Source organism: Sebastes fasciatus, chromosome 3 (assembly GCF_043250625.1).
Source record: "Sebastes fasciatus isolate fSebFas1 chromosome 3, fSebFas1.pri, whole genome shotgun sequence".
Classification (NCBI taxonomy): domain Eukaryota; kingdom Metazoa; phylum Chordata; class Actinopteri; order Perciformes; family Sebastidae; genus Sebastes; species Sebastes fasciatus.
In genome coordinates this window covers 23,109,026-23,135,566 of record NC_133797.1, presented here as the reverse complement: position 1 = coordinate 23,135,566, position 26,541 = coordinate 23,109,026, and the positions used below count along the sequence as shown (strand labels likewise).

General features: G+C 39.6%; 3 protein-coding genes across 10 annotated transcripts; 2 read left to right on the top strand and 1 right to left on the bottom strand.

The window, feature by feature from the left end:
* Positions 1-1,042: 1,042 nt before the first annotated feature.
* Positions 1,043-4,713, bottom strand: LOC141764433 (stonustoxin subunit alpha-like). Of its 2 annotated transcripts, none has more exons than XM_074629691.1 (4): positions 4,522-4,713; positions 3,720-3,780; positions 3,227-3,274; positions 1,043-2,827 (listed from the first exon to the last, which is right to left on the bottom strand). In XM_074629691.1, exons 1-4 carry the CDS (start codon positions 4,558-4,560, stop codon positions 2,307-2,309), a joined length of 669 nt encoding a protein of 222 aa, XP_074485792.1. In that variant the 5' UTR covers positions 4,561-4,713; the 3' UTR covers positions 1,043-2,306. The 2 variants fall into 2 exon arrangements, with proteins under 2 accessions (XP_074485792.1, XP_074485790.1); XM_074629689.1 differs by having other exon boundaries at positions 3,227-3,277; positions 4,522-4,712.
* Positions 4,714-4,889: 176 nt separating this feature from the next.
* On the top strand, positions 4,890-11,091 carry ptcd1 (pentatricopeptide repeat domain 1). The gene is made up of 8 exons (XM_074629681.1): positions 4,890-5,496; positions 6,016-6,156; positions 6,984-7,202; positions 7,298-7,399; positions 8,001-8,678; positions 9,570-9,686; positions 9,938-10,120; positions 10,629-11,091. Exons 1-8 carry the CDS (start codon positions 5,050-5,052, stop codon positions 10,872-10,874), a joined length of 2,133 nt encoding a protein of 710 aa, XP_074485782.1. The 5' UTR covers positions 4,890-5,049; the 3' UTR covers positions 10,875-11,091.
* A 1,153-nt stretch (positions 11,092-12,244) lies between these two features.
* Positions 12,245-25,904, top strand: LOC141764432 (uncharacterized). 7 transcript variants are annotated; one of them, XM_074629683.1, is made up of 22 exons: positions 12,245-12,368; positions 13,168-13,312; positions 13,668-13,782; positions 13,874-13,967; positions 14,773-14,923; positions 15,054-15,171; positions 15,440-15,565; positions 15,701-15,763; positions 15,866-15,988; positions 16,108-16,263; positions 16,374-16,427; positions 18,501-18,727; positions 18,808-18,887; positions 20,071-20,148; positions 20,241-20,318; positions 20,406-20,510; positions 20,631-20,736; positions 23,464-23,522; positions 23,671-23,678; positions 23,774-23,835; positions 25,317-25,366; positions 25,479-25,904. In XM_074629683.1, the coding sequence occupies exons 2-20, from the start codon at positions 13,177-13,179 to the stop codon at positions 23,811-23,813; spliced, it is 1,917 nt and encodes a 638-aa protein (XP_074485784.1). In that variant the 5' UTR covers positions 12,245-12,368; positions 13,168-13,176; the 3' UTR covers positions 23,814-23,835; positions 25,317-25,366; positions 25,479-25,904. The 7 variants fall into 7 exon arrangements, with proteins under 7 accessions (XP_074485784.1, XP_074485786.1, XP_074485787.1 ...); XM_074629685.1 differs by having other exon boundaries at positions 23,623-23,678; positions 25,479-25,508; XM_074629686.1 differs by having other exon boundaries at positions 23,464-23,523; positions 23,645-23,678; positions 25,479-25,508.
* Positions 25,905-26,541: the final 637 nt, after the last annotated feature.

Here is a 26,541-nt window from a genome sequence, read left to right as displayed (position 1 = left end):
GTAAAGGAAAGGGGTGCGCTGGATTTATAACCCAAGACAAAATGACAGAGTCATTGCAAAAAGGAATGCAGCACAATTATCATTTTATGTGTAGTGGCTAGAAGGGAGCCCGTAAACTGGGGAAACTCTCGCGAGATTGTTAAGGTTAGGCATTGACCTTGAATAGTCCTAGTTCCAGGACATTTCACATTTGCTGCCATTTGGGGCCTCAATTGTGGCGTCTCAGTCCAAAATAATGTCTGTTACTACACCACTCTGCTACTTTGAAAATAAATGCCAAAAATATAAGTTAAAGGATGTATTTGTTCAGAGACTTTGTACAGAAGATCTGAATCAAATGATGTAATAAACTCCATATCGATTATCTTTTAATTCTCTGTGTACCGTTTGTCTGTTCATGTCTTTTTTTAAATGATCACTACAGATACACAGTGATCATACTGTTGCTGGTGTGACCCAGTCCCCACAGTTGTGCTCGAGTAAACATTAAGGAATAATTTTGACATTTTGGGAAATAAACGTATTTGCTTTCCCGACAAGAGTTGAATGAGAAGATTAATATCACTCATGTTTTAGAGTGGTATCGATCTTCTCATCTAACTCTCTGCAAGAATGTAAGTAAGTGTATTTCCCAAAATGTCTGCATTAACACGTACAGGGGCTTGGCACTGTGATTTAGTTTATTTTTAAGGGAATGGTGTGTAGCATTTAGGGGGATCTATGGGCAGAAATCGAATATGATATTAATAAGTATAGTTTTCTTTAGTGTATAATCACCTGAAAATAAGAATTGTTGTGTTTTCGTTACCTTAGAATGAGCCGTTTATATCTACATACAGAGCGGGTCCTTTTCACAGAGCCGGCCGCCATGTTTCTACAGTAGCCCAGAACGGACAAACCAAACACTGGCTCTAGAGGGGCCATTCATGTTTTCACGTCGGCCACTGTAGTTCTCCTACACGCTTGGCACAAGGGAGAAGTTTCAGTTGGTTGCAATCTGCAACCTCACCACTAGATGCCACCAAACTCTACACACTGCACCTTTCATTTTTTCAAGTACTTTTATTACATATATACTCATGAACACTCATAAACAGTACCATGTTAAATTATTATTAAAAAAGTGCGCAGTCAAAGTTTAATTTTGGAAACCCTATAAAGGTACAATCAGCAATCAAGTAAAGTCACATATAAAACATGATACAGTTAATCCCTCAATAAAGTTGCAAATAGCACCCCAAATAGGAAGTTAGTTAAAAACTTTATAGTCCACAATGTAGAAAATTGTCTTTAGCTTCACCACAATCAACACGAGTTACAAATAAGACAATAGTAAGAAACAGTAAAAACATTGTGGGAGCTTGACGTTCAATCATATGCAATCAAATACAGTTCCCTAGGCCGATTACAAATGTACAATGTGCAAATTCTGCAAACGAGACGATTGTGCAAATTCAGCGCACGGTGGGGGCAATGATCGTAAAATGCAGTGTGAATTTTTTTCATATAAAATACTATATATAGTATTTCACATGTCACTCAGTTGTGGCTGAGAGAACAAATAGGGTGCTAAGTCACTGAATCTGCACTCTGACAACATCAAACTTTTTGGTTTCGGAGGTGGAAGGTGCCAATGAGTGTGTTTACATGTGTATTAGTGTCCGAGTCATAATGTAGATAATCTTTGGAGTATCCCACTTATGTGTTTGTACATGTAAAGAGCCTTTCTAGTTTTTACGTTACCTGAAGATAACTGTAGTTCTTCGTCATGTTTGTGAAACCGCGGTAACGTGAGCCGCGGAGTGCAAAACCGTGGTATCGCCAGCCGTCGTCTGACTTCCGTTGCTCCAAAAGTAGTGTTATTATGGTAAGGATGGCCTCTGAGCAAAGCGAACAGCGTTACCACGGTTTTGCACACGGCGGCTCTCGTTAATGCAGTCTTGGAAAGGAAGGAGTGAACGGAGGGGTACTCAGTTGGTTGCAAACTGCAACCACACCACTAGGTGTCGCCAAATCCTACATGTTGTCCTTTTAACAGTAAGAGTCTTTCCGATTAAAAAAATATATATATATATATATTTTATCAAATCTTTGGGTTGTCATAATTTGCTGACATGCAGTGGTGGACTCAGACTGTCTGAGGGACAGGGGCGATTGACATAAAAAGGGCACCAGCTGATTGCAATAGGGCACCAGCGAGCAGAAAGTTTTCTAGCATGTAGGGCAGCCTATATAGCACTGCATCGCGTTTTATCCACTGGAAGGGCACCCTAGACGGCATCACATGACACTTTTTGGCCGGACCTCTACTCCAGGTCACACAGCTGCGCGGTCTCTATGACCCACAGCCCGGGGTAGAGCGGCTTTGTGAACGTCGTTTCTTCTCTGTGCATCAGCTGCAGCGTCGTGTCACAGACGCAGTAGAAGGCCAGACAACCCGCCTTATGATCGAGGTACACGCCGACTCTGGAGGACCGAGGCTCCGGCACCGCAGTCTCCTCGTCGTTGTGTCTGAAACATCTATTGTTGTTGTTTATGTCTAAACTCCAGGATTTGTCGTTGCAGCCGAACGCACACTCGTGATAATAGTCTGATCTGCCTAGATCTTTGTAAGCCACCGCTACTTCAACAGACCCTTCAAACTCCACCTCCCAGTAACAGCGTCCAGTCAGACCCTCTTTACACAGCACCTGAAAGAGGTGAGAGAACCTGTCTGGGTGTTCAGGGTAGTCCTGGACTATAGATATGAGCTCCGCCTTTCTGTTCCCCTCAGACAGAACAATCTCTCTGTACACTGTGTTTGGGTCCAGGGTGAGGTGACAGTAATCTGTGAGAGGAGAGGAAGAAGTGGGTGAGTCTTTCCTTTATACACCTCACAACTAATGTGTTGTACTGTATTTCAGGAATATATCGGCACTCTCAACTGGGATGATTTAAAGGGGACATATCATGAAAAACTCTTTATCAGTGCTTTGCACATACTGTACATTTAGGTATCAGGCTCATTAGAACAGAGGTTCTCAGTCTTTTTAGATAAGTAATATATGTCCATATAATTATAAAATTATTGCAACCTTGCCCATTCTTGGCTTCGATACTCAACTGTATGTTCAACATATCCTAAAGAGTGAACAGCTCATTTTTATGGCATGTCACCGTTATCTGATTGTGTTTGTTCTTCGGTCTGCGAGAGACTGTTTGGTTTAGAGATTAAAACAAGACTCACATCTTAAGAAGTCTGCTCTGGTCTGAGGTTCATCTGTCAGTGAATCATCTGCTTTACAACACACACACACACACACACACACACAGCACAAATTCAGAGTCTTATTTTATAAATAGTACTTTATATGACTATTTTAGAAGTGCATTATCTCTGAGGAAAAGTATATGTAGAGCTGAAATCATTAACAATTAATAAGGATATTTTTAGACAGCAGTGTATTACATAATATGGCAGATCTCTACAAAATCACTCATAAAACAACAAAGCAAATAACATCAGATTAATTCAAACAAAAAATGTAATAACTTATTTTATAACAGCTTGCTCAAAACCATTCATCTGGACAACAGAACAGAATAAGATCTTATGATATGATTTTAATGAAATTGGATAAATGATAACACTGTAAGAAATGATAACAACAGTAATGTGTTTATATGGAACGAAGTCCAGTCATGTGTGCTGCTGGTATGTTTGTCTTGTGGGTGTGTACCAGGATCAGGCGTGGGCACAGGTTGGTCAGGTGGAAGCTGCTGGTCTTGTACAAAGATTTCCTGTAGAAATTAGTATTAGTATTGTGTTACTCTGGCAGAATACAGAACATTGTCAAAAACTGAAGCACAAGGACTGAACATTCATCCACTTATCTGCAATCCCAGTAAAAACAGTGAGAAGGTTGTGTATTTCTATACACGCTCAAAGTACTCAAAGAAACTTTATGTGATGAAGAGCACAAGCGCGAGCCCGACGCTGACTTTCGTTGACTTAACGGCCACAGGTGTCGCTGTTAACAAGCATTTCTGATTCTTACAAACAGTCCCTTTAAAGTTATCTCACACAGCCTCAAAAATATATGAAGAACTCAACTGATTCAAGAAGTAAAGATGTTCATAAACCATGAACCAAACTGTTGCAAATAAATCATCCATATGATGCTTTTATTTACAGACTGGCGTTTTAATAACTACAATAATTAGCTTTCCATGCCAGGATATTAAAGGTCCAATTCTTGAACTGAACTTTGGAGCCTCCTGCTGACACTAGTTAATACTCTGTTGAATGGCTTTTCCTTACATGGTAATCATGCAGACTGAAGATATATAACCTACTTTTGCACTCTGCTATTTATTGCCTTATTTATTTAATTATTGTTATGAGCGTGAAACTTTACAGATATCTGACTTTTTCTATACAAACATACAAAGTCAAATAATTTCTGAATAATATGAGTGTGTAATGAGGTCAGGTGTGTCAGACACAGATGACACACTTGTTATAATAAAAGTAATTTCTACCATAGGCTCTGGAGGTGCAGCTCCTTCTCTCTCTTCCATTGCTGAGGCTGATGCTTAAAACATGTGTCCAGGAAGCCTGTGTCGACTCGGACAGCTTTGCCTCTGTCTAAATTAATCAAAACGGCCTTTAAATACTACTTATTTAGTCTGGCTCGCTGTCTTCACCTTATTTCAACCCAGGAAGAGACTCCAAACATCAGCTGTATGACCAGCTGCAGGGAGTGGCCTAGATTTACATCCCACAGACATACTTATCTATCGCTGATGTAGTCGATCGAAGTGGGACTTCCTATCCAGAGTAGATGCAGCTTTTTCATCAATTCATGTAACTTATAAATAAACAGTGGTATATTTTAAACTCAATTAATGTCCGTGTTAATTCATTTTTAAGGACTAAAGCGCCAGACAGGGTGCTTTATAATTATTGTTCGATATCTATTATTCAGGTCTTGTCTAGTGTTTGTCATTGAAGCATCGTGGTGCGCACAACATGACAGAAGAATAGTTCGCTAGATAAAATCACTAAACATGTTGTCGTCTGTCGCCTGTTCGTGTTTGAGAAACGGGAGGAAAGTCTCGGTCCCGGTAGCTACGTGGTCCCTCTTTTCACCGGCTAAGACCTCGACCAGGACTCTGACTCTGACACACCGGTCACCGGGGCTCCTCACACCGACTCACCGGCAGCTGCTGTCCGCCAGATCAGTGTCTCTATCGGCCGCTTCACATGGAGGTACAGACCCTCTGGACGACCCTTCAGACCCACCACCACCACCACCACACCGGGAGGACTTCGGCTCCTTCTCCGCCGATTTGTCCTCCAGGAGGTCGTTCAGGAAAACCAGCCCGTTCATGCAGGACCTGCAGCACCGAGACGACGAGGAGGAAGAGCCGGTGAGAGGTCGCAGGAGGCCCGGGAGGACAAACACACCCTACTGGTACTTCTTACAGTGCAAGAAGCTCATCAAAGACAACAAGGTGAGTCACTTTGATGAGCTGCTCTGTTTGTCTGTCTGTAGAAACAAAATAAACAAATAAATAAACAAATAAATAAATAAGAAAATAAGAAATAATAATAATAATAATAATAATAATAATAATGAGGAAAACTCTAGATTCGTTTGACTAAATCTGCTGAGTTCTATTGTTGAAATTTGTTGTGTGTTGTTGTGGTTTTTTTTTTGTTCTTCTTCTTTGAGGTATTTATTTGTTTTGACTCTTTTATTTTATTTGTTTTCTTTATTAGATCTGTGAAATACATGAAATGTCATGTCTTCTCTTTCGTTGATTACTGTGGAAATTCTAACTAAACATTCTATTGTGTAATTTAATTATTAATATTAGTTAGTCTGTCTGTATGTGTATATATGTATACATTTTTATATGTAAAATTCAATTAAAAAAAGAGAACAAGGTGAGTCAATTTGAGCTGCTCTGTCTGTCTTTTCAACTCATGTTTGTGTATAAATAAAGATGATGTGATGTGTCCTCTCACAGCTGCAGGAGGCCCTGGATATGTTCAGCAGAGACATGCTGCAGGGAGAGAGGCTGCAGCCGGAGGAGTTCAACTACACGGTGCTGATAGGAGGCTGTGGTCGAGCTAGACAGATGAAGAAGGCCTTCAGACTCTACAATGATGTAGGGAGGTTTTATTTAGACACTTTTATCATGTACACTCAGTATTTTCATTAACATGTCAGATGATCAAATCAAATCAAGTTTATTTATAAAGCACATTTATATACAACCAGTGTTGACCAAAGCGCTGTACAATAAAATAACATAAAATAAAACAACAGTATAGAGATACTATAACAATACTATCCCATGCACAAATAAATAAGTTTAAGGTCCGATATCATGCTCATTTTCAGGTTCATACTTGTATTTTATGTTTCTAATAGAACATGTTTACATGCTATAATGTTCAAAAAAACCTTTATTTTCCTCATACTGTCTGCCTGATATACCTGTATTTACCCTCTGTCTGAAACGCTCCGTTTTAGTATACGGAATTTCAACAGAATTTCGTTGCTAGGCAACAGTTTGGGTCCATGTTTACTTCCCGTCAGCTGATGTTATTAACATACACTACAACAGGAAATAAACTGGGACACATTTAGAATGTTTATATTTAAAACCGTGTCATGGTCTAAATATTGTATATTTGTGACATCACAAATGAACAGAAATCCTAACCGATTGTTTCAAACGCACAATTTCTGAATACGGGCTGTGTGAATTTCTCTGTATATTGAGCATTTTGATAGTTTAACAGTATTTATATAATACTTAAACCTGCTTTATAATGTAAAAGACCTGAAAATATCACTTTTTACAATATGGGACCTTTAAGAAACAGATAAAACAAAATATAAAACACAGAAGAGTAAAATGTGAAACATAAAACCTTAAAGATCCAGTGTGGCAGAAATGAAATATAATATTGTGTGTGTGTCTTGCAGATGAAGAAGCGAGGTCTAGAAGCTACAGATGCCACCTACACCGCACTGTTCAATGCCTGCGCTGAGTCGCCATCCAAACAAGCCGGTCTCCAGCAAGCGTTGAAGTTGGAGCAAGAACTTCGTCGCAAAAACTACCCCCTCAGCACCATCACGTACCACGCCCTCCTCAAGACACACGCCATCGCCAACCACCTTCAAGCCTGTATTCACACGCTCAGGGTACGACAAGGGGTCACCTTTTGTACATAGGTGTATGGAAGGTTGGTTTACAGAATTGTGTCAGATTTCTTTATGAGTTTGTGTGTGTTTGTTAGGAGATGCTGCAGAACGGCCATGCTGTAACTCAGGAGACGTTTCACTACCTGCTGATGGGCTGTTTGAAAGACAAACAAACTGGATTCAGACTGTCTTTACAGGTAGATACATGACTTAAAGGCACCTAACCACGTTGGTATATATTCTCTTCCTGCTCCTGAGGTTTTTGGTGCACAGTTGTGTCAGCGCTGTGGCCATAGCGTATTTTGTTATATTTTTTATACACTAGACTGGCGCAGATGAATGATGCATGTCATTTCTTGCATCAGCTTTTTTAACCCATTTACATTACAGCAAAATGTATATTTTACACGCTGATACAGATTGCAAGCAAGACTTTCTTAGACCCAACTCGCACATTGAAACATAGAATAAGCTGGTAATGTTGTTGTTGCCTTTGCGGCGACCGCCCAACCTCTCCATTTAAGTCGCTGCTGAAAACCCAACTCTTTTCGCAGGCGTTTGATTAAGTCACTTTATCTTCTTTTATGCAGAAATTCTTTTACTACTATCATGTTCGCATTATGTTTATTGTTTTCCTTTGTTCCTATCGTTGTTTGCTTTGTGTTCATTTGTATTTTATGCCGGTCCAGCACTTTGGTCAAGATCAGTTGCTTTTAAATGTGCTATACAAATAAAGTTTAACTTGACTTGACTTATCACACAGTCAGTAGGCGCCTTACCTCTTTGTTTTTGTTTCAGGTTTGGCGCCAGATGCTGAGGTCAGGGATTCTTCCAGACTCAAAGAACTATAACCTGCTCTTGCGAACTGCCAGGGATTGTGGGATTGGCGATCCTGCCCTGGCCACTGGCGTGCTGCTGAGGCCCGACCGGCAGTACGAGAGGGAACGTGTGTCACATGTGAAGTCAGAGTCTGGACGCAAGGATCTAATAGACATTGACTTCCTGGAGAGGCAGTTGTTTCTCCAACCTGATCCACTTGGTGACAGTCAGCAGGACAGCAGAAGCAGTGAAGAGGAGTCCTACAGCAGACAAGACTCAACCCAGTTGGTCCCAGTCAGACAAAGAGAAACCGCCTCACTGCCTGTTGACTTAGCAGCTGATTCTACAGCCCCCAACCTGCTGGACCTTTTTGAGGGTAAGCGGGGTGGAGTGGTCTCCCTCGGCACCGTGGATGGAGCATCAGATAGGCTCGCACTCATCGGAGGAGCTAAAGGATTCCTGGAGAAGATGGCAGCTAAAGGACTCAGTCCAGACCTCAGAACTTTGACACTGCTGGCCGACACGATGGAGCCGGGATATCAGTCTCTGCAGATGCTGCTGAGGGTCGCCAAGCAGCACAAAGTGAAGCTCGACCGCGCCTTCTTTAACACTGTGATTCGCAGAGCTGCCAGAGCTGGTGACCTGGAGGAGGCAAAGGTACACACACTCTCTCTCTCAAACAAACCACAGTTACATTCAGTTCACCCAAATGAGAATCAAATATTTTCTTACGTACCTTTAGTAGTATCGAGCCATGCAGATAGTTTCGGTTGTATCTTGCCAGGTTTCTGCCTCCACCCCAATATATGGATTTTTATCCCCACCTGTGGTGGAAACTAACTACATTTACTCAAGTACTCAAGTATTTCCATTTTCTGCTACTTTAAACTGCTAATCTTCTGTGGGAAATATTGTACTTTTTACTCTACTACATTTATTTAATAGTCTCTTTGTGGTTGGTACGTGTCTCTTTGAGTAACATTTCGTAGGTGAAGGCCTGGGGGCCCCTGACACTTTGGGCCCCTAGGCCTATGCCCAGTAAGCCTGTTCAGTAATCCATCCATGAATATATAAAGTAATTAAAACTAGTACTAGCTTTCTATTGCATTTGCATCAATATTTCTAATCCAGTAATATAACATACATTATTCTGAAATGGAACTTTGTGCATAATGAGTACTTATACTTTTTGTACTTTAAGTATATTTTGATGCGTTTGATACTTTTGTACTTGTAACAGAGTATCTTTACACTGTTGTTGGGCTATTTTTTAATTAAGTAAAATATCTGATTACTTCTTCCACCTCTGGAATCTGCAGCCCTGGCTTTGAACAGTTTTCATTATAACTAATTTCTATCGAAGAAACCGTCCCAATGAAAACTTTTGACAGTGTTTCTGTCCACCGTGTTGATCTTTTTATTTTATTTTTCAATGCTGAAATTCAAAATCTGCGCAAATGAACCCAAACCGATCAGCTCCACTTTATAGCTGAAGGGACCTTTTTAAGTTTGTGTGCATATTTTTGAAACAATTCTTTCTCTTTCCAGGCTGTGTTGAGTGTAATGCGACAGCGCCACGTAAGCGTGGATATACAGACATTTGGAAGCCTTGCATTAGGCTGTGAGCGACAACAGGACGGGCTGCAGCTGCTGAAAGACATTGAGGTGAGTCACGTTATATTTTGTATAACTGAGATATTCTGCCACAGCTGCTTTTTCCAACTTACATTTGTTTTATGTTCATATAAACACAGAGAATATGGAAAGTATAAGAAAATAAAAGTGCTGGGTATAAGCTGCACTAAGAGATGAACTGTAACATTGTCATATGAAATCCTCCCCTAACACCAACAGTGATCGTATTAGGAGTTGTAGTAGTACTAAAATATGACATGATCTTTACACGTTTTTCGCAGGAGGCGGGACTTAGGCCTAACGTCCAGGTGTTCTCTGCTCTAATTGGCCGAGCAATTCGAAGACTGGACTACGTCTACCTTAAAACAATGCTCAAAAGCATGAGCAGCATGGGGGTGTGGCCTAATGAGGTCATCATCAGACAGCTGGAGTTTGCCTCACAGTATCCTCCCAACTATAACCAGGTAAGCAGTAAGCATACGTACAGTACATCAGGGAGTTCCACCAACTAGTCAATACACACCTGAGCATGAAAACACATCTGTGTGGATAGGTAGGTGCAGATTCTGATCACAACCAAAGAACCTAAATACTGTGCTGTAATCTTCATGGCACAATCATTTTAGTGGAAGTGAATGAAATAGGTTTAGAATGAATGAAAAACAGGTTTCCCAAAACTCCTTGTACCAAAGACTTGAGAGCTCTTAAAAAACTGTGTTGTGATAGTGGTTACGATAGTGGATTTTTAAAGGCCGATATAATAACGATAGTTTTGAGTAGGTAAAAGCCAATAGCCGATTAGTCAGCCGATATCTTCTTTACTTCTGCAGCAGCCTAGTCGGCTACTTTTACATACAGTGTTTTTAATAAATCCGTTTCTTCTTGACTGATTCATGTTTTTATGTTGCCTCTTTCCTCCTGCTCCCCTCTTTATTTTGCCTCCTTATCTTTCCTCTCTTCCATTAATCCCAGTACAAGTCCAGAAACAACTACCTGGTCCAAATCGATGGTTTCCGTGGTTACTACCAGCAGTGGCTAAAAGACATGCCTGCTCAGAGCGCTGAGGACGTTCAGGCAGAGCTGCAGTCTGAGACGGACGCTGAAGTGCTGAAAACAGAAGCTGCAGATGGACTGACAGAGAACCAGAGGAACCAGAGAGCAGCTTCAAGGAGATATAACTCTGATTACAAGGGCAAGACGAGCAGCGCTGCTCTGTAACAGCACTCCTGAAAATATCTCTTCATGTCTCTCATTGATCCTCTCTTGATCTGTTTGCATCCAGCTGTGTAACCCTGGATGGACTTCAGGTCAAAGTTGTAGCTCATGGACCTTCTGTCAGTTAACTTGTTGCAGATGCATTTTTCTCCAAAGATCGACGACACTGTAATTTATTTTGAAATTAAAGTAAAATGTAAGTTTGAGACATTAAATCTCATCTTGGTTGTCTATTGCATTATATTCTATTTTGAAACCACTTAGCCGTTTGCAATTAGTGTAGTGATGCACAATCGCATGCAAGATGCACAATGTGTTGTGGTCTTTATTTTTATTTGAATAAATGTCAAGTACATTACATAAGGACGCGTATAACAACCACCAATTAAACCAACAAAGAAGAAAATAAACGTAACATCCGGTGTCAGTAAGTTTGGAGACAGCCGCGGACGCCATCCATGGCGGGCGGGCGCCATCCATGGGGCGCACTGCCAAAATGTATTAATTAATTTTGTAGTAAATAATTACACTTGTACTGTTGGTACAATCTGCGATGTTTTTTTACACGTATTTAACTTTCTATTTTCTTGCCTTGAGGAAAGCGAGCTAGCTTCTTAAAAGTACAAAAACACGAATGTGGTTTGGTCTGTTTAGGAAAGTTAACGCTACAGAATAATGAAGTCGTTTTTGTGACAAAGACACGGCAAAGTCTCATCCGGATGATATGTCCTTTATATTTTATTGACATGAATATTTCTTTACTTATTCATCCATTTCTTAAACTTTATGCATTAATTTACTCTAGTGCGCCACACTGCAGTCCAGTAGGTGCCTTAAAGGTCCCATATTATAAAAAGTTAGATTTTCATGTTTTTTTATTATAAAGCAGGCTTAAGTCCTATATAAATACTGTGAAAGTAACGAAACGCTCAGTCCACAGGAAAATACACACAGCCCGTATTCAGAAACTCTGCATTTGAAACAAGCCGTCAGGATTTCTGCCCATTCGTGATGTCACAAATATACAATATTTAGACCCTTGACACAATTTTAAATGTAAACATTCTCAAAGTGTCCCAGTTTATTCCTGGTTGCAGTGTATGTGAATGTCATCAGCTGACAGGAAGTACACATGGACCCAAGCTGTTGCCTAGTAACGCAATTCCGTCAAAATACGCTAAAACGGAGCGTTTCAGACAGAGGTAAATACAGGCATATTCAGGCTGACAGTATGAGGAAAATAAAGTTTTTTTTAACATTACAGCATGTAAACATGTTCTAGTAGAAACACAAAATACAAGTATGATCCTAAAAATGAGCACAATATGGGACCTTTAATACCTCCATGAGTAGGAGGCAGAAGTAGACATATAAGCTGGTTTGCCAACCGACAATTAAACCAACAAAGAAGAAAAAAATCAACGTCACTTCCGGTGACGGTAAGCTTGAAGAACCGGGCGCCAAAAAAAACCTACTTTCTTATTTCGGACAACAAAGGTAAGAAGCGTCGTTAACACAACTAAAACAACTATTTAAACTTATTCTACATCTATATTGTGTAATAAATAAGTACACTTTTACTGTTGACACAAGCTGCGACAGTTTGTATACGTGTTTAACTTTCTGTTTCCTGCTTTGAGGAAAGCTTCTTAAAACTACTCTGGTCTGTTTTGATTGTTGTTTTTGTTCCAAACATCCTAAACAAGCCAGCCTGTAAACTCTCAATGAAGGGTTTGATGTGTGACCCTCTGAAAGACCAGACCTACATCTTACACAGAGTATCTGAGAGTTAAAGCCTTTAAAGAGGGACACAAATCCCCCACACCTCACCTCCATACCATTACTGACACACAGTACACCTGAACTGAATGGACTGTAATGCTGCAATATGCTGCTTTACACTGTGTTATTCTCTGAAATATATATTTTTAAAAATATTTTTATGAGAGTTACAAGTTCTTTTAACATGGTCATGGAGCATATATATATATATATATATATGTATATATATATATATACTGTATATTTGTATTCTGGTGGTATTGTTCCTATGCAGAGGGTAGTTTAGTTTATTTATTGACTACTAGTTTATATTATAATAATTGATTTATTTATTGTGTTGAGTTGAATGTGCTACTTATTTTGTACTGTAATTACCTTGTGCCTTTTCTACCTTTTTTCTTTTCTTAAAGCTGACTCGGTGTAAACTGCTCAGGATTACAATGTACTTATATTAGGGTGCAAATGGCAAATAAAACTTGAATCTTGAATCTCTCTTTCCCTGTTTTTGTGCCAGATATTTCTGATGTGTACAACAGTGGACACTGGAGAAATCATCATCATCCTCAGTGATGATGATGAAGACTGTGAAGATGACAACATATCCTGCAATGAACCCTCGGTTCTCATCGTGGAGATGGATGATGTGAAGAAGAGTGGTGGTAACAACCGTATTTACTTTACACACCAGCAGCCTGTATGTGAAGGTTGTTTATGTTGCTAAATAATAATTAATGTGCTGCTAAAGACATGTAAATCCAGAGGACAGATGGTCATTTTGTAATGGGTTATGTATGAATAATTGTGATGTGTTTTGTTTTTTTTGTCTGATGGGTATTACTTGTCTGTCTGTTTATGGTAACAGTATGTCTATTGTATGTGTACTTTTATCAAACTGAGCTGCCTATGGATGCAAAATGAATTTCAGTGCAAACTGACAATAAAGTTGTATCGTATCGTATCGTATCGTATCGTATGTTATAAATGGTCACCAGCTGCTCCTCTTCTGTGTTTCAGAGTGTGCTGTATCTCCCAGTGCTCCTCTGGATGGAGAAGACCTGGTCATCACCTTCTCGCGCCGCGCTGAGGTGCTGCCTCATGCACGCTATGACTGCCCTATACATCCTTTTACGTGAGTAAATTGCCACACACACTTTGCGATATACTTATAAATGCTTTTTTGCCCTTCTATAACTGCACCTCCTCTCCTCTGTCCTGCTCAGGGCTACAGATTGTGAGATCGGCGCTCCTGTGGCCGGTAACCAGCTCATGTGTGATCAGTGCTTCTGCTACATCTGCGACAAGCTGGCATCATCGGTATGTGTTGACTTAGTCTGTAAACTGAATACACAGCCTCATTGACTTACCGTTGTGGAATAATACACAGCACAAACACAGACATCAAAACTCCCTGAATGTATTCCAAAATAAAAAGGGATCATTTTTTCCCACATCATATAATTTGTCAGAATCACTAAACAATGTTCAGCTGTGCTCTGGACAAACTGAACACATTTTTTTATTTATAGATAAATATCAGGGGTTCGGGACAAAATCAATACAGAATAATATTGCGATATTTTGCATGGCGATATTTTGCGATACACGGACGGCAAGAATCAATCTTTTATTATATAAACTATTAACCTCAACAATCTGACGGACGCTATTCTGTCTTTCAGAGGTTGTAGCAGGCTCAGTCTTCATAAGATCCTGGTATCATATGAAACTATAAAACCTCGATATAGAAATTGATATATTGGTACCAAAGAAGGAATGAGGTTAAATAACGCTCCAAATTTACACAACATTTTGACAAGGAAAAATGAAATGAATGAAAACTCTGAGATGAACTGAGTGGAAACTGTATTTTATTAGATAAAACAGATGTCGACAAACTACATAATTTACACTTGAAAAAACATAATAAATCGCAATATATCTTATCGCATTACTCAGCATATCGCCAAATGTTTACAATCGCAATAAGATTGTATCGGGATTTAAATATCGTGATAGTATCGTAACGTGGGGCCTCTGGTGATTCCCAACCCCCGATAAAGATGATTTCAAGTTTTGTTGTTTTTCACGTTATCCTGTGTGTGTGTGTGTGTGTTTTCAGTGTCAAGTGTGGTGTTCCAGCGGTGTGTGTCACTGCAACAGCCACAAAAAAAGCGACTTCTGGAACAGCATCAGAAACATCACACTGCTGGGAGGACTGCAGACTTTCAACCTCACTCTGTCTGAAATAGATTCTCACCTCCGACATGCAGGTACTCGCTCTCACACACACACACATGGAGATCACAGTGACATTTGGAAAGCTTCAGACTGAACCACTTTTTGTATGACTGTATTTACATGTCATTTCACTGCCGCTGGATTTGTCTTCCTCTTGTCCAGAGACGATGCTGCAGAGCTTCAGACAAGGGCTCGCTGCACACTTCTTGTCCTTCCTGAAGGGAAGGCCTGTAGTGCAATATGGTCCGAACCAAACGAACCGGAAAGTCCTCGTCTCCGAGTGAGTGACAGAGCAGAGCTGTCCATAATGTTGAAAGAATATTGTAATCCATCCAGATGATCTTACACCATTTATATATCAGGGATCTGTGTTTTTTTTTTAATGAAAAATATGTGGACACTCAAACATTACATCCATAAATGATTATTGAACATTGTCATTCCAAAACCCCCAAAAATGTCTTTTCTCTTTTTTCTCCAGTCTGTAGCACTGACATTATTAACAAATGAAAAGTGACCTTTTTAGATTTAAATGATTATTTTCGCAGTTACACGCCTGTGTACGATTTTGTGTCATCGTTCCTGAACAAAGCGGATAAAAAGGATGGCAGAGCTGCGGCCATCATGAGACTGGGAGCCGCTGAGGACTTTACTCGACATTTTCAAGGCTCAAAGTATATATATATTTATATATATATATAGACACACACACACACACACACACACGCACATCATTAGAAGCATTTCCTGTTCTAGGTTAATGGTTATCTTCACAGCTTTTATGTTTTCTTTGTATTCATTTTCTTCAGGACTTTCATCTTACAGTCTCCCATGGCTAATGCTACTGTAGCCAAACTGGCGTTACTGACGAGGTACACACACACAGACACACACACAGAACCCATGTTGTGTCCTGCTTGTAACTAATTCATTTGGATATTTACCTTCTCCTGCGCGTGTTTGGGTTTTTCCAGGGTAATAGTGTCCGTGCAGAGACAGATGGTGATGGCTGATTTTACACCAGAGTTCATCCACAAACTGCAGGATTTTTCCAAGAGGTTGCATTTCCCCGCTGAGCTGAAGAGCATGAAGAACAGGTGTGTGTGTTCAAATGAGTATCTGAAACAGCAGTTCATAAGAGCTTGTGTGTGTTTTATCGCCAAGGTTACACATTAAAGCCTTTTTGTGCATTATTATAACTTTGTGTGTGCTTCAGCCTGTGTGTTCGTCTTTGGGACGACATCCTGCTGGTGTCTGTGCTGAAGGGACAGAACGTGTCGGGGGTCCGCAAAGACAAAGGCAAGAAGGACTACCTGTTTGAACATATTTCTGTCGTTCTATTGAGAACAGAGCTACTACAGCGACAGCACAGGTACAAAACAGATGCACGCACTTTCACGCTGATATAACATATAGACACACACTAAAGCCTTTTACAGCTGCTAATAAAACCAAACCTGGCTGTGTTCTTACTGTCTGCAGGTACAGAGAATTGTGTCGCTACCTACGAGTCGTCGAGACGGACGATTCCAAACTGTGAGTGTTCAAATAATCACAAATACCTAAATAATTGATTTTTTTGAAGTGGGGTTGTATGAGGTATTTATCCATAGTCAGTGTATTACCTACAGTGGATGGCGGTCGGCATGACCCCAGTTTGGAGAAACGGTACTACAGGAGTACTGCTGTGGACGGGGCCGACAGTAAAACATGTTCTAGACACCTAAAAAAAATCTATATATTTTAAGTGTTCACTGTATTTAGTATATGTTTATCTTGCCGTCAGAGAGCCAATTCGGATGAATAGTTTGTTTTCTGTTATTGTGTGACTGGTGTGTTTTAAAGGTTTAGTTTGCATTCACCAAAGTCAAACAACTCAAACTCTCGTGACATTGAACCACAGAAATTGAAACGGACTTGACCTTCCAGCAGATGGCGCTATGCTGCAATTGCTTCACAATTAATCCCTGTTGTTTTACACATGCAGTCTAGTCTTATGGCCATTCCTACACAGTTCTCAACCATGTATTTGTTTTAATGTACTGTATATGTAGCTACATACTGCTGAGTCATTATACCTGGCCCTAACAAAAACAAATTAAAACTACTGAAATACTCAAACTAAACCTTTCTGAAAAGCTGAAACTAAACTAAAACTAGCAAACACTCTGAAAACAAGGCAAAAGTGAGCATGGTACAAGGCACAACTAGACCACACTGTCAACCATCATACCAAATTTGAAGTTCCTAAGTTAAATAGTTTCCGAGTTCTGCTCCGGAAACGAAAGTGTGACACGCGAACGCACGGAAGGACACGCGGAGCGCTCTACAGTATACCCCCGACTATGTTGTCGCGGGGGTAGACTAAAACTAAATTAAAATCAAAGAGTCAAAATTTAGTCAATCAAAAATTCAGAACTCTTACATCGTCTTACCCGCTCAATATTTCAGCTTTACTTTGATTGATTTTTATTTTATTTGATAGTTACGATGCAATTTAACATAGTTCCCATACAGGGCATGAAACTGATGTGCTGCACAGCGACTTTATAGCTACTGCTATTTTCAGCTCTTGTCCCTAGTTGATTAAAATATACAGCCTTCTTCTATATCATAAGACCACAATACACTACAAATAAAGAAATACAATAAAATACATATCAAAATACACCATGGTAATTTACAGTACAATTTTTAAGGTTTGAAGACTATTACGTGTCGACCCAGTGATGGATACGAGCAGGGATTTTATATTGTGAGCGTGATGAAAAATAATGTCGGCATAAAATGTTGTAAATATTAGTAAGTAAATATTTGCTTAAATAATCTAAAGACTCTATTGCAGTTCCCATAATTTAATATGACTTCCCTGACCTGAGAAGGATCCCCTTTTGGCAATATTCTGTTACTAATTTGTGTCAGTGTTGTTTGACAGAGATTTGACAATATTTCAAAGTTTGAATCTGTGCTTCTAATCAGAATCAGAAATGCTTTATTGATAATTGGGGCGTTACAGTTGCTCTTGTATAAACGTATAGAAATAAAGGAGTGTGACATGTAAATTATGTACATCATGCTACAATATAACACAGTATATGTAAAGAAATATAAGTACTACAATTAAAAATGACAATATAAGAATTTGAAGAATGGTATAAATAAGAAATTAACAAGAATATATCTTGAATATTCTAATTTATTAATGACAGAGTATTGCACAGATCATTGTACAGGTGAGGTGCAGGGTCGTCAGCTGGAAACCTCCGTTCGCTGATGTTTCGCCCCTTAGGCCCCCAACTACTGTCCTTCCTCCGGAGCCACAGCCAGTAGCTGGCTCTCTCTGCCTCCTCTCCTAGCTCCTTCACAGCTTTCTGCAGGTTTGAGTTAAGTCAGTATTGTATATAGCAGCTGAAGGGTAAATAAAGTCCATATTTTTCAATGATGTGGATATTAAGACACAGAAGCAAAGCTCATGAAGGTTCTGGCTGTTTTTAAAAAAAGTAGTTATTACAACTTTAACCTTTAAAAATAAAATCTCATGCATAGTTTTATATATTATTTAGACATGGTTGTTGACTTGCTGTGTATTTGTTTTTGTTTCTCCGGCAGCCTCCATGAAGTACAAGACCTCATCCCGTTCTTCTTGTGCATGGAGGGCTCCTTAACGGGCGCTCTGGACTGTTTGTTCCCCTCGGTGAACGCCCCGGCCTTGCGCTTCACTCCACAGCTCTTCCTCTTTTATTTCCGCGTCTTTAGAACGGCAACAGCGCCGAAGCTGTCGGTCAGTCAGCCCGCACAGCTCTGCTATTCTGTGGCAGCGTGGGAGCCAATTAAAGGTCAGACATACTGTCGATAAATTATAGATACTTACATATAACACCTTTTTCTAAAAAAGCAAACTCCCTTCTCTCTCTAGATGCTGTGCCGCTGTCGCATGTTGCGCTGGTGAGGTTTGCTCTCAGGGTTCAGAGATGCTGCTCTGCCATCTTCGCTGATGTAAGTCCACAACGCTCATCACTGTTCAGTTTCGGTCTTAAGCCTTGTAGCCATTCTCTCTGGTCTCAGAGGGCTGTGGAGCGGCTGCAGCTCGTTCATGATGCTGCAGCTAGATGCTTAACAAGAGAGCCTGTTGCGCCTAATTTAACATCACTGCACTGACTTCCAGTAAACACTAGAAAACTGATGCAAAAAGTCATGGAAAATCTAATTTGTGAATTTGTAACCAGGCGTTAATTGTGTTTATTACACGGCAATGTAGAATACTCGATTCTGATTGGTCAATCACGACGTTCTGCAGTCTGTTATTTCTTTATAGCAGACCGTTGCTATGTATAGCAGACCGTTGCTGTGTATAACAGACCGTTGCTATGGGCGCAGCTCTGATCTCGGACTCTGGCGGATTGTTTTTGTGTCAAAATATTGATTTCTTAAGTAAGTAGCCGTGTAATAAGCGGGATAATGTACAGCCAGCCGGTCATTGCTGCCCTGTCGGGGATTCTTTCACAACAATGACCGGCTCACTGTACATTATCCCTTACATAGCAGACCGTTGCTATGTATAACAGACCGTTGCTATGGGCACACTTCTGATCTTGGACTCTGGAGGACAATTTTTGTGTCAAATTATATTATTGATTTCTTAAGTAAGTAGCCGCGTAATAAGCGGGATAAGTTAGTCAGTGGGGCTCACGTGCACTAAAAGCACCTGCGGCCGGCCCGGCTATGTAAACAAAGCATATAGAAGCTCTGATTACAACACATACACAGAGAGAGTGACTTCATTCTCTGCTCAGGTAGACATTACTCCCCTATATCTTTACATAGGAAATAGTTGTTTGCTGCTATATTAATGTATTAATTAATGTATTTCTTGTATCTTTTAAGGTTTTCTCAATGTTTTGAAAGCACTGAATAGTCTTGTTCATAGACAGTAGGCGTAGGACATGCTAGGAGCTACCCAGACCTCTCAGGTCATGTTCATTTTATAAGCTCCCATTTACTGGTATGACCTTCTTGGGGACTTGAAATGTGCACTGACTGCACTTTTTGGGGTTTGTTTTTAATGAGTGCTGTCTTGAATAGTTTATGTGCTTGTTGTGACAGAGTGATTCTGAATGGCTTTTTTAAAATTCTTCTTTTCATTTTTCAATCAATGTGGTTTATTGTTCGTCTGTTCCAGTCTCAGTGTTGGACCAATTTACTCACAGTCGTCAACACACTCACCGCTCTCCCAGAACCGAGCCCACGGTTTCTACACGTATGTATTTCTTGTTTCTCAACAGCTCCTTTTTATTTTTAGCGGTAGTTGTTTTCATTCTGTATTCTCTGTCTCTCGTGTCTGGACTTCAGGAAGCGAAGGATGTTGTGAATTCGATACTGCTCGACGAGCACAGGTCAAACATACAGATCCCTCGATTCTTTCAGGAGGTATGTACGTTACGATCTACACACTCAAACCCATGGATGTTACGAGTGGGTAATAAACTGTTAATATATGTGTGTTTGTGTTTACAGGTGTACCCACAACAGGCCATGTTGCTGTTGGTAACGGGGGCTTTAGGTTTGAGAATCATTAATGCTGCTCTGAGTCCAGCCCTCCCCGTGCTCAACACGTTTAAGGTAGTTTGCAGACATTTAGTCCAAAGAGCTGAACAGTTTCCTGACTTTTACACAGTCTCCATGTTCCTTATCTCCATGAAGCTGAAATGAGGATCTAAAGGTTTTATTTCTGTCTCTCAGGAGAACGTGTGGGCTCTCGGGTGGCTGTGGGATAGTTTGTCATCCAGCCCAGAACGCCTCAGGTCCTTCTTACAGGAGGTCTCACAGGAGATGGGAAACACGACAGGTGTGTGTGGTCGTCTCTCTCACAATAATGACTCACTGCACTTAAACCTTCAACATGCTTATGTGGGGGATGAATCATCAAAGATACGTAAAGTTTATCAGTAGGACAGCACTCTGATTAAATTATTCATTAAATATGTATTTGATGCAAAGATATTTTGGGGTCTTGTTAACTAAAAGAACCAACAAGTTACGTGCACCCTTTGGTGACACCTCATGGCAACATGTAGGAACTGCACCAACTTGTAACCCCACAGCAATATTATGTTCCTGCAGTGGAGGAGGCTGCAGTTTCAAGACCGCATTTCTCGGACCCTAGTTTTATTCCACCCAAATACTACTTTCTGTCCACTGCAACATGATCTCACAGAATACAGGTTAGGTTTATGCAACAAAACTACTTTGTTTAGGTTTAGGAAAGAAAAGATCATGGTTTGGGTTAAATTAAGTAACGTTTCGTAACTTAACCTTTGGAAACCGTCTCCCTGTTTGTAGAGCGGAGGACGACAGAACCGAAAGGTCTCATCGACCCCTGAGAGAGAGAGAGAGGGATGCAAGAAAACCGAATAGAAATAACATGTTATTGACATTTGACTGGCCGATAACACATATTGTGGGCAATCAGCAGAGTTTAATTATAATGATTAATTAAACTTAATTAAAATGGTAAAACAATGACTATTAAACAACCATGTACACTGAAGACAGTATGCTTCACGAAAAACTAGGGTCCTAGAAATGCGGTACTGAAACTGCAGCCTCCTCTATTGCAGGAACATGCTACTCCCCCACAGGCCAAGCCAGCATGATTAAGATGATGAAGTTAGTTATGTGTTAGCAAGCTACTAACATAATTCTGCATAGCTTTCTGATTTATCAATATTCCACTATAGCACAAGCTGCATACCGGCTAAATGCTTTTGAAATTGAGGTCCGTTTTGCTCCCATTCTAGAATATAAATATATAAAAATAGAGAAATATAGATAATAGAGAAAATATAAATAAGCAACATATATAACAGCAGTGCAAATTAATAATGCTGAAAAATAGGATCTATGCAAATTATATAACTGCACGCATTTATAAAAATTCAAGAATAGTGTCAAATAAGAATATTAGAAAATGTTCTGTATAAATACGTGCAGTGTTAATGCCGGAGTAAACCACATTATTTCAGAGCTGAATGAATGCACTAAATTATTGTACTGTTAAGTCAGTATTGCACAGTTGAAGATATAATAAATTATAGGGTTATAACTCCTGATAGGGTAAAAAAGAATAAATATATGTTGTATGTGTATATATATATATACACATACATATATATATATATATATATATATATATATATTCTAGACTAAACAAGGGTATATTTGATCCTAAATACAATCTTTTTACGTTATGTTGTTGACGTTTGTATGACAATGAAGTAGAATAAATTAAATGTCTATCAGTTTGAGCAGTTTACAAGTAAATTTCCATTTCCACTCCCCGTGAATTGGTTTGGAAAGGCACTTAATATGGCGGACCCTCCACGCAAACGCGTAAACGGAGTGGAAGTGGGTAGGGAGAGGGTGTAGGGGCTGGATTGGAATTGGGCCTGAGTGTCAGGATCCCCCAGTTTTCCCATTCTTCCTGCTGATGCCTCACTTTTGTCTTCTGAAAGGTTCATTTCTTTTGTTCGGCAGCTTATAAAAACGTAGTTCTGGGTTCTTTACCTTGTTGGTAGTTCATCCCACCACACAGCAGCTTTTAGGCATTTTTCTGTTGTTTGCCCGCAGACAGAATTGACAAGGTGACGCCTTCACGCAATATAAAGTCAATGGAGAGCGGTGGAATGTTTTTCAGTCTTAATTGCGTTCTGTCTCAATATTCAAGGAGTCAGATTGGGATCAGGGCCAAAAAAACTTGGTCAGGACATCCCTACTCTCAAACTTTACTTTTTAATGCCTTTTTAAATCATGACATGACATCAGAGTAGAGCGGCAACTAACCATTATTTATATTATCGATTAAGCTCCCGATTATTAATCGTTTGGTCCAGAGGTGTAGAGGTCATTGATTACTACTACATCTACTAGGTAGATGGGTAGTAGGTTACTGAGGAGGAAGCGGGTATGCTCTCTTATATATTCCAATGTTTTTTTGGCTGATAGGTGGGTAAACTGTAAACCGCCAGAAAAAGAAGTTGGTATACTCCATATACCTGCGTACAAACTCTATTACACCACTGGTTTGGTTTAAAAAAAAAAAATGTAAATTAGTGAAACACATCATCATAGTTATCTTCGGTCTAAGGTGATGCCTTCAAATGATGTCTTGCTTCTTAAGATCAAAAGTCCAAAACCCAAAGAGTTTGTAATTATAGAAGCAATTAAGCCAGTATTCACATTTGGAACCAGAACAGAAGTTGTCGCCAGTGAATTTATGGCATTTTTGACTCGAGCGATTAATCAACGGCTAATCAGTATTATCATCGCCATAGTCATCTTTTCGTCCGAGAATAACATGCTGCGTTCTGCATTCAGCAGGGATTTGTATCACGTCACCTCTGTGCGAGATACAAACACAAAGACACGCTCATTATTCTTTACAGTGCCACTAGTGTTCAAAACCTCTTCACTGTATCTGTGAATGAAGATTCTTGTGTACAGAAGCCAAACCGCCTCGAGGTACGACAGCATAGCCACAAACCATAGCATGTTTTTGTTTCTCTGTCTCTGTCAGATGGGGACAGTTTGTTAACCTTTCTTCGCACAGTCTTCCTCAACAGAGAACTTGGACCAGTGAGTCATATTTAATTCATAACAAAAGCACCACAACCCTTTTGAGCTAGAAAATCCAATGTGGACATTTTTATTTTCCTTTCATACTGGATTATAAAAGATCTGTTGCCTTGTTTTCCATGACCTCCCCTGATGTGGTGGTGATCAGCACCTACTGTAAGTCGCTCTGTCACATCGTGGTGATCCTTCACAATGTGTCTTGAATGTTGTGGTGTTGATTTAATATTCTGCATCTCCTCCTCGTCATGTAGGCAGTCCAGTGGACTGTTAAACTCGACTCCTCCTAAGTGAAGGCCCCGTCGCAGTGTCAGCTGTAAGTCCCACACCTCTAATCAGCTGTTCCTCGGCATCTTTGAAAGCAAAACTGTAAATTAAGTCACTTTTCATTCAGTATTTGTCACTAAAACACATCATGTGAAACTGCTGCGTTCACACCAAACGCAAAGCGAATTTTCGCCTTGTAACTCACGCGAGTTTGACTGCCGCGATCATTCGTGTTCATTCGCATCACTCACGCTAGACGTGCCGAGAGTAGGGGGAGTGGGGGCTTAAGATACCACAACGTTTCATCAACCATGGCCAAAGTAACAACTATTGCTGCTTTGTACATGTTGTGGAAGGTCCACATACGTCAGAAAACCAAACGCCGTCGTGTCTGGGTTCATAACATCATCCGGCGGTGCTCCGTGAATTAATCTATCGTGCCACATGTCGCTACAGCGGTATGAACCCAAAACAAACAGATTGTGCTGTGATTTAATTGCAATAAACGGATCAAAAGGATGCCGAAATAACTACGTAATGATGCTGATTTGTAAAAGGTCTGAACTTTTAAAATGCTTGTTTTCTGAATGGAGTTTGGGTCGATCAGTGCTAGGCTATGCTAACATTGTAGCTGCTCCATCGACACACGAGATAAAGTCATCTAGGCATAAATACCCCAGCGATGTTATTGTTTATACCAAATATGAAATATATTAAATATGATGTACTATTGTAGCGCTGGGTGACCACAGACAGTTACATTTATTTTACTCCATTTCTGATTAGACCATGTCAGGATGTCAGGATGACAGGAGGAGAATCTCGAAGCTGAAAGGCTTTCGGGAAAGCATCACTCGAATGTCTCGCTCGAGTTGAAATATTTAAACTCGCGCAAATGACGCAAATTTCATGTATTCAATTTGCGTCGCCCGGCACGAACCCGCAATTATTCGCCTCTTTGCATTGATTTTGTATGTAATTGCGCTGCGCAAAAAGTTGGCTTTGCATTTTGTGTGAATGCCCCATTACAAATGTGTCGATTGCATTATTTATTTTTTGAACATGCACTTTTTACAACAGATAATACTCATCTTCTTTCCTGCCTTTTGGTATTGCGTCGCTCCATTTCATGGCCCAATATTGCCACCAGCTGTCCATCAGTGGAATAGTGTTAAAGGTGCAATTTGTAAGCTATGTCCAGATTTTTAGATTATCTTAGTACAGGGGCCGTGTACGTTTTGAAAGCTCAGTGCAGTTTTTTTCATAGACTATTCAATGATATTGTTCTTGAAGGTTTAGAAAAGCACATTGAAATTGTCTTTGATGTTGATTGGTCACATCTGGCCTACAACTAATGTGTGTAGTAAGCTTAGAAGTTTGGCTTTTTAACTTAACAAATGACAGTTAATCGATTAATCTTCAGTGAATCAACTAATTGATTAATTGGCTAATCATTTCAGCATTAGTACTAATAAGGAGTTTGAAGTAGTCTGAGTGGATGTATCATAATAGTGTTTTTTTCCCCCTCAGGGCTGATCCTCTCTCGCTACTGGCTCTATTTGCACATAAAACAACCAAACGTAAGTGCTACTTCTCAGATGCACATGTTGATATGAAGCCTCCTTTAACCAACAGCTTCCAGCAGCTAATGCATGTTGAAATAATATGTTTTTGTCCTTTTGGTGGTTGCAGCTGGACCTGATTACACACTGATGTTCCTGTTAAACACTGAGATTGCTCAGCTGCACCCTCTTCTTCTCCAGACTGAGAAGAGAACAGAGGGAGAGCTGCAGGAGCCACAGATTCATGTGAGTCTGAGTTTTCATACAGACATCAGAATGCACCTGGACAGACCAGGTGTCAAGAGACTTCAAACACATCCTCCTCCTTATTCATCACTCAATAACAATGTAGAGACACTTCATGTTGCTTCATACTTTAATGACTTGATCAGTCCAGTATCCTGATCGTCTTAAATTTAATTCTGCACTGTTTTTATTTTAATTTGGTGGCGTTTGTGTTAATAACTTTCTGGAAATGCTTTTGGATTTTCACTTTTGTTGCAAATGCTCATAAGAGGATATCGTGTAATGTTGGTAAATAAATGGAAAAATTGACTATTTAATGCTGTTTTTATTGCTAATGTTCCATAATTTAGAATCACAATGTAAAATGATTTTACTATCGGAGTAAAGATAAACACTAAATTTCACTTGGGATGTTTTTGACCTTTTTTTGACATAGTATTACTTTTTTATAACTTTTTTTTTGACGTATGGAGCTTTGACTTTGTGACTTCGACATACTATACTATGACTTTTTTATGACTTTTACTATACTGACTTTTTTATGACTCTTTGAAGTACTATACTATGACTTTTTTTTCATGAAATTTTTCGACGTATACTGACTTTTTTTAGTACAATTTTTCAACATACTATACTTTGAGTTTTTTTAGTGAAATTTTTCTTGATACCATAATTTGAGTTTTTTTCGCAAAATATTTCAACATACTATACTATGAATTTTTTAAAGAAATTTTTCGACATACTATACTATGACTTTAATTCATGATTTTTTTTTTGACATACGTTTTTTCGGGACATTTTTCAACATAACATACTATGACTTTTTGTTATGAAAGTTTTTTCGACATACTTTGCTGAATTTTTTTCATGAAATTTTTCGATATGACTTTTCTCTGAAATTTTTCAACATACCAGACTGACTTTTTTCATGAAATTTTTTGACATAC

Bases quoted from the DNA above. Each gene is read 5' to 3' on its own strand.
- ptcd1 (XM_074629681.1), top strand. From the start codon at position 5,050: ATGTTGTCGTCTGTCGCCTGTTCGTGTTTGAGAAACGGGAGGAAAGTC. The intron at 5,497-6,015 runs GTGAGTCACTTT...GTCCTCTCACAG, and splicing joins AGCTCATCAAAGACAACAAG to CTGCAGGAGGCCCTGGATAT. The intron at 10,121-10,628 runs GTAAGCAGTAAG...CATTAATCCCAG, and splicing joins ATCCTCCCAACTATAACCAG to TACAAGTCCAGAAACAACTA.
- LOC141764433 (XM_074629689.1), bottom strand. From the start codon at position 4,560: ATGGAAGAGAGAGAAGGAGCTGCACCTCCAGAGCCTATG. The intron at 3,278-3,719 runs GTACACACCCAC...TGTGTTGTAAAG, and splicing joins TGTGCCCACGCCTGATCCTG to CAGATGATTCACTGACAGAT. The intron at 2,828-3,226 runs GTGAGTCTTGTT...CTCCTCTCACAG, and splicing joins CAGAGCAGACTTCTTAAGAT to ATTACTGTCACCTCACCCTG.
- LOC141764432 (XM_074629682.1), top strand. From the start codon at position 13,177: ATGTGTACAACAGTGGACACTGGAGAAATCATCATCATCCTCAGTGAT. The intron at 14,924-15,053 runs GTACTCGCTCTC...CCTCTTGTCCAG, and splicing joins TTCTCACCTCCGACATGCAG to AGACGATGCTGCAGAGCTTC. The intron at 18,888-20,070 runs GTAAGTCCACAA...CGTCTGTTCCAG, and splicing joins GCTCTGCCATCTTCGCTGAT to TCTCAGTGTTGGACCAATTT.